Raw genomic sequence first — 11,852 nt, 5'->3', positions numbered from 1 at the left:
ACATTGCGGTCTTTGGAGACGAATCTGTCTGGTGCGTAAATACTCGGAAGACCAAATTGCGTCGGCGCATCAGAGGAAGAGATGTTTGAATAAGCGATGACTCTGAAAGGCCAATGTTCTAACTAAAGATACGCAATTCAGAGGGGAGTGGAAATTATATGGCAACATGTCATAAATGCACCCACACAGTCAGAGAGTGATTGGATGATTTATCACTGTGTTGGATGTTTTATTGGTGTTGTATAAAAAGCTTGGATGTGGATGGTGAGAAAACATTTTGAGTAGTTTAGCAAGGACATTCATCTCCTTATGCATTCATAATTACACACAGGCCTACATGTTTTAATACAGGCCTGGCCTTGCCCTCCCCCCCCCAAGAAAAAAAAAAAAAAGATGGAATGGGGCTGGGTCATAATCACAGAGCTATTTATAGATACAGCCACCTGCTTGGGGTTGTTTTGGAAGCCTGTTACCAGTGCCAGGCATATACAGAGAAAACACTCAAAACATCTCTCTCTCTCTCATGTATGTTTAAATAAATAGTATACTGAATACATACTGTATACATTTATTTACTTAATATTCGGATTGGCTGGCAGGTGTGCGTTATAAAATATATTTGTCTCCCCCCAGGATTTCCCATGGCGACAGTCTGTCAGTTTATTCTTCTTCTTTTGCCACTTTTCTCGTCTGCATTACCCGCCACTCAAGATGAACTTGTAATCAACACTAAACATGGGAAAGTTGGAGGGAAGTTGCTGTCAGTGCTGGGTGGTGATGTAAGAGCATTTCTTGGAATTCCCTATGGGAAACCACCTGTGGGCAAACTACGATTCAGACATCCAGAGCCAGTGGAGGGATGGGACGGTGTGAAGGATGCTACCAAATTTGGAAGTTCCTGTTACCAGATGCGTGATACATCCCTCCCAGGTATAGGATCCATGTGCCTTATACTGTGATGTTTAAAAGTGATATGGGTGATCCAAGTCTTCTTTTTGTGGTGCATCCCTGCCAAAAATTAAAACACCTCCGTCATTATTACAGAGCATGTGAGGCCTAATATTACTTTTTTTTTAAATTGTATATAATTTATTATTTATTTTAACACATTTTCATTTGTGCCCACTAGTTAATATTTTTGGCATCATATATTCTGAACACAATTTATTATGTTGAAGCAAAAACATATTTACTTCGAATTAATATGCACATAAATTATATAATTATGTCAAGCATCAGAGTAGTATACTGTCTAGTGTTTTGACTCATTACTTGATTGTTCCTCACCCACTTGACATTGAGCAACGACCACTTGACAATTGAATTTCTTACTTTTAGTGTCAGCTGAAGGACAGCATTTATTGCTAAACAAAAAGAGTAGCACAACTTTTGACTGTACTGTGGAGTAGTGTGCATGTAAAGTATGGTGTGGGCAAATGTGCACGGTCAAATAGTCAGATGACCATTGGGATTATATTTGATGCTTCTAATGAGTGGAATTCTCATTGTGAGCCAATAGAATTTGGCAGGAGGTACTGGATAGAAGCTAAAGAAATGAATCATCACAAACATTTTATTTTCCTGTAGAACATGAACTTCCATACAATTAGGGGATTCTCTCGAAAAGGGTCAAATTGATGTGCAGCAGAGGCCAATATATTTAAATAGCAGCTTCTGAAAACCTTGGATCCTACGCTTCGCACGACGCAATGTGATAGCGTCCACTCATTACATTACATTCATTACATCTTGGGGGTGGGTCAAACAGCTATTTATAGACATTGTCACCTGCTACGAGTTGTTTGGAAGCCAGCTAGGAACAGTGCCAGGGATACACAGAGAAAATACCCCAACACATTTCTCTCTATATACAGTATCTCACAAAAGTGAGTACACCCCTCACATTTCTTCAAATATTTCATTATATCTTTCCATGGGACAACACTGAAGAAATGACACTTTGATATAATGTAAAGTAGTCAGTATACAGCTTGTATAACAGTGTAAATTTACTGTCGCCTCAAAATAACTCGACACACAGCCATTAATGTCTAAACTGAAGGCAACAAAAGTGAGTACACCCTAAGAAAAAATGTCCAAATTGGGCCCAAAGTGTCAATACTTTGTGTGGCCACCATTATTTTCCAGCACTACCTTAACCCTCTTGGGCATGGAGTTCACCAGAGCTTCACAGGTTCCCACTGGAATCCTCTTCCACCCATTCATGACGACATCACAGAGTTGGTCGATATTAGAGACCTTGCGCTCCTCCATCTCCCGTTTTAAGAAGCCCCAAAGATGCTCAATAGGGTTTATGGCTGGAGACATGCTTGGCCAGTCCATAACCTTTACCCTGAGCTTCTTTAGCAAGGCATTGGTCGTCTTGGAGGTGTGTTTAGGGTCATTATCATGTTGCAATACTGCCCTGTGGCCCAGTTTAAGAAGGTTGAGTGCACGTTTTCAGCGTCATACCAAGAGGTTGGCTTTGGAAAATAGACGTATGAATACTGCCAGCATTGCTGCAGGTCTTGAAGGGGTTGGGGGTCAACCTGTCAATGCTCAGACCATATGCCACACTCTGCATCATACTGGTCTGCATGGCTGTCGTCCCAGAAGGAAGCCTATTCTAAAGATGATGCAAAAGAAAGCCCACAAACAGTTTGCTGAAGACAAGCAGACTACGGACATGGATCACTGCAACCATGTCCTGTGGTCTGATGAGACCAAGATAAACTTATTTGGTTCAGATGGTGTCAAGTGTGTGTGGTGGCAACCAGGTGAGGAGTACAAAGACAAGTGTGTATTGCCTATAGTCAAGCATGGTGGTTGGAGTGTCATGGTCTGGGGCTGCATGCATGAGTGCTGCCAGCAGTGGGGAACTACAGTTCATTGAATGCTAACATGTACTGTGACATACTGAAGCAGAACATGATCCCCTCCCTTCATAAACTGAGCCGCAGGGCAGTACTGCAACATGATAATGACCCCAAACACCCCTCCGAACGACCACTGGCTTGCTAAAGAAGCTGAGGGTAAAGGTTATGGACTGGCCAAGCATGTCCCCAGACCTAAACCCTATTGAGCATTTTTGGGGCTTCTTAAAACAGGAGATGGAGGAGCGCAAGGTCTCCAGTATCCACCAGCTCCATGATGTTGTCATGAATGAGTGGAAGAGGATTCCAGTGGCAACCTGTGAAGCTCTGGTGAACTCCATGCCCATGAGGGTTAAGGTAGTGCTGGAAAATAATGGTGGCCACACAAAATATTGACACTTTGGGCCCAATTTGGACATTTTAACTCAGGGGTGTACTCACTTTTGTAACCGGCAGTTTAGACATTAATGGCTGTGTGTCGAGTTATTTTGAGGGGACAGTAAATTTACACTGTTATATAAGCTGTAAACACGCTACTTTACATTGTATCAAAGTGTCATTTATTCAGTGTTGTCCCATGAAAAGATATAATGAAATATTTGAAGAAATGTGAGGGGTGTACTCACTTTTGTGAGATACTGTATATATATATACACACTCAACAAAAATATAAACGCAACACTTTTGTTTTTGCTCCCATTTTTCATGAGATGGACTTAAAGATCTAAAATTCATTCCAGATACACAATTGTACCATTTCTCTCAAACATTGTTCACAAATCTGTCTAAATGTGTGATAGTGAGCACTTCTGCTTTGCTGAGATAATCCATCCCACCTCACAGGTGTGCCACATCAAGATGCTGATCTGACATCATGATTAGTGCACAGGTGTGCCTTAGACTGTCCACAATAAAAGGCCACCCTGAAATGTGCAGTTTTGTCTCACAGCAAAATGCCACAGATGCCACAAGCATTGAGGGAGCGTGCAATTGGCATGCTGACAGCAGGAATGTCAACCAGATCTGTTGCTCGTGCATTGAATGTTCATTTCTCCACCATAAGCCGTCGCCAGCAACTTTGCACAGCCATTGAAGAGGAGTGGACCAACATTCCACAGGCCACAATTGACAATCTGATAAACTCTATGCAAAGAAGATGTGTTGCACTGCATGAGGCAAATGGTGGTCACACCAGATACTGACTGGTTCTGAGTCCCCAGACCCCCAATAAAGCAAAAAAATGCACATTCCAGAGTGGCCTTTTATTGTGGACAGTCTAAGGCCCACCTGTGCACTAATCATGATGTCAGATCAGCATCTTGATGTGGCACACCTGTGAGGTGGGATGGATTATCCAAGCAAAGCAGAAGTGCTCACTATCACACATTTAGACAGATTTGTGAACAATGTTTGAGAGAAATGGTACAATTGTGTATCTGGAATGAATTTTAGATCTTTAAGTCCATCTCATGAAAAATGGGAGCAAAAACAAAAGTGTTGCGTTTATATTTTTGTTGAGTGTATATATATATATATATATATATATATATATATATATATATATACTGTATATATATATATATATATATATATATACTGTATATATATATACACAGTATACACTGTGTATCTATCTATCTATCTATAAAGCAATAAACGTCTGTCTGTATGTGTGTGTGTGTGTGTGTGTGTGTGTGTGTGTGTGTGTGTGTGTGTGTGTGTGTGTGTGTGTGTGTGTGTGTGTCTGTCTGTGACTCGCATATCTCTCTGAGTTTTAGTCAGATCGGCCTGAGCTTCCGGATATTGCTTGGGCACGGCACAAAGGTGTACATCCTTGATTGATTTCGAAGTTTTTTGGATGGGTACTGCACTAGTATATATTAACAGACAGTATATACTCATACAAATATAGATACAGTACTCCCATAAATAGCTATACAATCAGAAGGCTGTTTCTGCTTCATACAAAGCAATGCTCATTAAGAGGAAAACCAACCAGGGATTTACTGATGTACTGCCTCTGTAACTGTTTGAGAGCTGTAATAAAAGACTATGCAAGTAAATCAAATTGAAGCGTAGCTTCAGTTAATATCTAATAATGTTTGTATGTATTGATTACTAGACTATAGTCCCTAAAGCACTCACTATTGACATTGATTAATATGGTCATTTTCTCCAGGGTTCGAAGGTGTAGAGATGTGGAACCCAAACACTCCTCTGAGTGAGGACTGTCTGTACATAAATGTCTGGTCCCCACGTTTCAACAAAAGCCAGCCTCAGAACTCTGGGCCGGCTCCTGTCCTTGTCTGGATCTATGGGGGCGGGTTCAATACAGGAACGTCCTCTCTGGACCTTTATGATGGTCGCTTCTTGGCTAAAACTGAAGGGGTCGTTGTGGTGTCAATGAATTACAGGTAAGAAGTGACCAAAACAGGAAATAAAACACAATTGTAATGATTGGTTTTAGTTACAGTTATCTATGAAACTGGAAGCTCATTGACTATTTGCAATGGTGTGAGGTGAACATAAGAGCATCTTCTCATCTACATATTTGTGACACTAACATCTCACATACACTTGTTGAAGTGGTACCAGAATAAAGTCATTAGAAATGTTTGCTGCTTTGGATGCAATAAGCAGTGCAAGGGAATTTGTAAACAGGAAATTACTTATCGCTGGTATATGCAGTACCCCTCTTTACTTATTTAGATTACTGCAGACTCTACACGCATAAATACATGTGGAATTTATCTTCAGTCCATGCTGTCACCGTTTTTCCTTCTAAATGCTTGTGTTCATGTACGACAGACTGGGAGCTTTGGGTTTCCTGTCTCTTCCTGACAACAAGAACATCCGGGGCAATGCGGGCCTGCTGGACCAGCGCTTGGCCCTGCAGTGGGTAGCCAATAATATCGCTGCATTTGGAGGCGATTCATCAAAGGTAAAAAAGGTTTTCTATCTCACATTAAGATCAATCAATATTTGTCTAATCACGCGATAAAACAAGCTGTTGGCCTGTGATTTTGCTGCTGTTGTATTCAGGTGACTCTGTTTGGGGAAAGCGCTGGCTCAGCATCTGTAGGCTTCCAGCTGATCTCGCCGGGCAGCAGCGCTTTGTTTCAAAGGGCTGTGATGCAGAGCGGCTCTCCTAATGCTCCCTGGGCTACAATCAGCCGGACTGAGGCCTGGCACAGGTAGGGGTGCATCAATGTTGAATTTATGTAGTCGCTCATCTTTTCACTCTTATGCCATCACACATATGTTTTGACAGTTATTCACCTTCTCAACCCCCCACATGCCTCCTCATTCCCTGTCTTTCTGATTTCCTCGCGCCCTCTCTCTCTCTCTCTTCATCGACACCAAGATCCACAAAGCTGGCGACGTTACTGGGGTGTCCCACGTCTCCACCAGCTGATCTGGAAGTGTGTCTGCAGCGGGCTGATCCAGGGACTATCGTATCCAAGCAATTTGATGTTTTGACACAGACCACATTTATAGCCATACCCTTCGCCCCTCATGTTGATGGAGACTTCTTACCAGATGAAGTCGAAGTACGTGTCTCTGTGTGTGTGGCTGGGTGGGTGGATTGGTGGATACGTAGAGATGTCTTTATGTGCGAATATGCCCATTGCATATTAAATATGCCTTTGTGTGTTTTATGCATACATATTACTCTATTTCACTATCTTACCTCAATTTGCTGATGAAGCTTATGTCAATCGCCGGAAGCTATTTCTCTAGATTATGCATTCTAATTAGTATATTTACCAGTTGCCATGCATACTATGGATATGCTGTGAACTGGTTACAAGCATAAGTATTACACACTTACTTTGAACAAACTTTGACCTCTTTTCACCCTATTATCAAAACTAAACTCACTGTCTAACTGCTACTGTCCTATTTGCTATTACTCTCAAAACGAAACTATTGCAAGAGGAGATTGCAACATTAGTGTCATTTTTATTTACATTCTCCAAACCATTTTTTGTTTTCCCCTTCAGGTATTGCTGACTAGAAGTGAACTCTCCAATAAAGAGGTACTATTTGGCCTAAACAAGGACGAAGGGACCTATTTCCTTGTGTATGGAGTGCCCGGATTCAGCATGAGCGGCCCGAGTCTTATCACCAGGGAGCAGTTCCTGAATGGCGTGGCCATGGTAATGGCAAACGCAAGTGAAGTCGTAAGAGAAGCAGCCATTTACCAGTACACATATTGGACAAATGAGAACAGCAGGATGAAAAACCGTGACCTTCTGGGTAGTCTGACTGGAGACATGATGTTCTGTAGTGTGCCAGAGTTTGCCCACAGGTAAAGGAGACATTTTGAGGTTCAACTAAAGTTGATTGTTTATATTGCCGCTTAATAACAAAATAAAACAAACAAGGTGAAAGTAATGAAAGGCAATAGGTTATGGCAATATAAGTAAACAATAAAGTCATGGAGCCTGTCATTAGAACAACTGCATTGGTGGGGTCATGTTGATCATGTGTACACACCAGAATGTCTAGAACCAGAGCTAGCAGTATTATGAAGGAATAGTACAACCCCTGTAATTGATTATTACAGTTTATATGCTTCAGTAAATTCCTCTGTTGCCTCAAGTCCAATACAGAGGGACAGAAGGAAAGAAAAAGCTCCTCTACACAGGCCATCAGGATGGTGAACTATGATACCTGTATATATATTTTTTTTAAGAATAAGAATACATATTCTTTATTAAATAATAATGGTATTTTAATCTATATCTTGTATGTTTAAATCTTACAATTATTCCACACCACTCTGTAAGCGTGTCCTTAGGAGGAAGCCACATTAGGTTTAACTCAAAGCATACTCAGACATAAAAAGCCTCAAATTGGCTTTGTATGTGACAAATATTTTAATCATTTTATCATTATTTTAGGCACCAGTGAGAGAGTAGAATACAATGCACAATGTCCAGTTTAAGTCATTCATGAGTTTGAGTTTATATCTTGAAAGCCACGACACTGTCAATCATTTAATATTTCTTCATGATTAGCACAAGTGAAATAGAAATATGTTACACTTTTTTTAAAGTTGTCTACCAAAAAAGTCCAGGTACATTTTGATTTGATTGGCCACTGCGGCATTGTGTTGCAGCAAAAGATGAGCCATGTATTTTTTTTTCTCCCCCTAGGTACTCACAACATGGTGGTAAGACTTTCTTTTATTCATTTGACCACCGGTCTTCCATCAATCCTTGGCCAGAATGGATGGGAGTAATGCATGGCTATGAGATAGAATTTGTCTTCGGAATGCCTCTGAATGCGTCCTTGGGATACACAAAGAATGAAGTAAACATGACTAGGAGGTTTATGAAACACTGGGCCAACTTTGCCCGGACAGGGTAGGCATAATCGGATAAACAATTACTCACTCAAGCTGTGTGGGTACCCTCATGACACTGATGCATTGTTTCGATCGGCTTCTCTTTTTGTCAGGAATCCAAGCATTGATGGAGTTGACTGGCCCGTGTTCACCCCCGAACATCATGAGTATGTCACTCTGAACCAAAACCCCACCCAACAAAAGAGGACGTTGATGGCTGAAGTGTGTTACTTCTGGAACAAATTACTACCAAAAATAGAGAAAGTCTCAGGTTAGACACAAACACTATCTATCTATCTATCTATCTATCTATCTATCTATCTATCTATCTATCTATCTATCTATCTATCTATCTATCTATCTATCTATCTATCTATCTATCTATCTATCTATCTATCTATCTATCTATCTATCTATCTATCTATCTATCTATCTATCTATCTATCTATCTATCTATCTATCTATCTATCTATCTATCTATCTATCTATCTATCTATCTCCATATTTGACTCACATACACAGAGCTCTATATAACTATATGTAGTAGGAGGCATTGCGTCAGGCTGTGCCAAGGAGGCGTTTTGTCTTGTTTAGCCTGTGGAGGAGATTTGTATCCCTGCTTGCTCCCCCTCACCACATTTCTGGAGGTCTGAGTGGGAGGAAAGGAGGGTCGGTCATCACTCCAGTGAACACTGTTCACACGCAGGGTGAATAATACGTATACACCTCTCCTCTGAGGTCATTATTCACACATACAAACCCAACGCACACACACACACTGCACATAGTTTTTTTGCTATCAAACAAACCTGTCTATTGTTTGCCTTCAGTTACATATCATATCATACATGACATCTTACATCGACCAATCCCTAAGTGAAAATAGATTATCTATGTCTGTCTCTCTCTCTCCACAGATGATCTGCTGGCTTGTGAAAAGGCAAATGGGATTGTAGTCCGCTGCCATTACACATTTGTCCTCCTGTTATTGGCTGTAACTTTGATCTGTCTATAGAGTGAAGAGAACTGCTAGTTTTCATACTTCCATGCACTGAACAGTACAACATTTTTCACAAAAAATAGTGGACAAACTATGAAAAAAAACATGGCCTTTACTTTTATTGCAACCATTTTATTTTATTACTGAATATTTGTATTTTCAAATACATTTATTTTAAAATATTGGGTGTCCAGTTTAGTTAAAGTTATGCCCAAGTTATTTTTTGTATTTATTGAGTGATTACTTCATTTAGAGATACTGCTGCTATATGCTCCCCAGCTCTGAATGATATTTTCAGATGCCTAAATTCAAACTGCCCTGATTGTTTTCTTCTCTCACATATATACATGTATAATGCACTAAATCCACATAGTAGCTTATGTTATGACGTGGGAATTTGGTAAGTTTGTTAGTCTACCATGTTTTCAGTTTGATATGCCTTTTTTTCTCCAAAATTGGGATTAACTATCTGTAGTTACTGTATATACCCAGTACATACAGAGTGAATGTATTTAGCCAAATCGGATTGGAGAAATTTGACAAGTATGTCTGATGGAATAATGTGTCATATCTATTAGTAGACAGACAATCAGGGATTTTTTGGATTTGTAATGATTTGTTGCATTACGTATTGATCAATTATTATGAAGTGACCATTAATTGATGTGGATAAAATGATGGTTAAACAGTTTGGTATTCTATAAAAGTATAATGTCTACTGTTGACTGATTAGTATGCTTTTCTTCGATCATACACATACACTTCTTTAAACACAATCAATTGTTCTTCCTCCATGTTTTACACAGCAGTATCATTTATATGTGAGGAGGGAGACAAAGCATGTATTTCTGGTTATTTTGATTATTGGAAGTTGGTGGGAATTAGTTTTCGAAAATTTAAATCTTCAAAAAGATCTCATTGAGCAAAATCAGCATCTTATATAAATTTTCCTTTCTATGATCAGACATTTTCTGAGACATGCAATGGTCAACGTCTTCTTGCAGAAGGAAACCTTTTTCATCTAGCTTTTGAAGACATGAGCCCAGTAACACTTGGTTTGTCAACTTTTCTGGTAACGTTTTGGTTGTGTGAATTGTCGCCAGTCAGTCTTTTCATAGACAAGTGCTATTAATCATCCAAAAACAAACTTTTTGTGGTGTCAATGCCAAACAATCTCATAGTTGTCATCAGTGCTTGGTTAATTATTATTTATTCTTTTCATAGGATGTGTTTGGCAAGCTGTGTTGTTGTTCTTCGTTCTGCCATTGAAGACAGTAATGTGATCATAAACAGTGTCGCCATGCAAAGGTCAAAGAGTTGATACAAAGAGCTAATGAGATGTTGGAGAGAAATAAACTGCTTGGGTTGAATGACCTTGTATGCCGTTTAAAAAATCCTCTGGTGCAAAAAAGTAATTACAATGTTTGAGCATATGCGTACAAAGTGATTGTGTGGGAGAGGGTTGGGTTTACTATTTGACCTTTGACATGACTAACATGCTATTTTCTACCTTTTGTATACAGTATACTTTTATGTGTTAAAATACTACATTGTTTCTCCCAAAATGAACCTGTTGTTAAATGCCAAGCAATTAATGTTGTCATAATCTATTTGGATCACTACCCTTCCCCACCACAAATAAACACAAACAACCCTACACAAACGTACACACATCAACTTGAGGAAACACTTTGCATTTAAAATGTTAAAGTGGCTGACAATGTAAAAGGGAAATGATGGAAAAGAGGATACATCCCATATGTCATTTCTGCCCTGGCTGAGCATCTCTGGTAAGTTAAAGTGATGCCCCTCTCATGTATTGACCACAGGGATCGAGAAAAGCTCAACGAAGAAACAAAAAGAGTAGATAGCTGTTTAACCTTTGTGATCACTCCTCAAGTGGGAATTACACTGAGCGACAGCAGGGTTTTAGTCCTTGGCTGCATCTCTTCTGTGTTTTGGTGGCTTGCCATGTGCCACAGTATAGGCAGACAAAGCGCAATACTAGGGAGGGACAATCATGTGGCCACATCAGTTTTTGTCTTGGAGACCTCTTTGAAATCACAAAAAAGGAGCAAATCTACTGTTTTATTTACCAAGGAGTTTGTAGTTGATTATTTAGGGCGTTGTTTGACTGTGATTTACGTAAACATCATTTGTATATATATAATGAACATTTACAGCTGCTTCACATGAGGTTAGTTGTTTTGACTCCTTGTCATTGTCACCTTTTCGTTCTGAAACACTTTGACAGATAGCAAGGGTGAATTGTGATTAATGCACAAGACAGTGACAGCTTTATTAATTATGAGGACAACACCTCCCACTGTGTGTCATGTGAGATTATTATTACCGACCCCCAGGTGTATTCATGGCAGAACACATTGAGAGAGTGAAGGAGCGTGAGACACTAACAACAATGGATTCACATGAGGGAAACATGTGGGGACTTTTCCAGAAAATCAGTCCTTGAAAATTGTTCCCATTTAAAACATTTTAAATGGAAAAAAATAATAGTTTTACAGAAACATAAAGTTTTTGTGGTTCATACTAGTATGTGTTTCTTCCTCTGGTTAAATAGGTTGAATACATGTACTTTGAACTCCATTTTTGTTATCAGCTGACA

General features: G+C 39.7%; 1 protein-coding gene across 1 annotated transcript; it reads left to right on the top strand.

Annotated features, from left to right (window-relative positions):
- Positions 1–641: 641 nt before the first annotated feature.
- On the top strand, positions 642–9,609 carry LOC307248449 (acetylcholinesterase-like; the record flags this gene model as incomplete). Its single annotated transcript, XM_080024846.1, has 9 exons — positions 642–930; positions 5,053–5,287; positions 5,682–5,814; positions 5,916–6,067; positions 6,238–6,424; positions 6,878–7,185; positions 8,036–8,245; positions 8,340–8,497; positions 9,144–9,609. The coding sequence occupies 9 exons, from the start codon at positions 642–644 to the stop codon at positions 9,239–9,241; spliced, it is 1,770 nt and encodes a 589-aa protein (XP_079880972.1). The 3' UTR covers positions 9,242–9,609.
- Between the last annotated feature and the right edge of the window lie 2,243 nt (positions 9,610–11,852).

Source organism: Ammodytes marinus, assembly GCF_949987685.1.
Source record: "Ammodytes marinus genome assembly, chromosome: 3".
In the NCBI taxonomy this organism is placed as follows: domain Eukaryota; kingdom Metazoa; phylum Chordata; class Actinopteri; order Uranoscopiformes; family Ammodytidae; genus Ammodytes; species Ammodytes marinus.
This window is presented reverse-complemented; position numbering and strand designations above follow the sequence as displayed.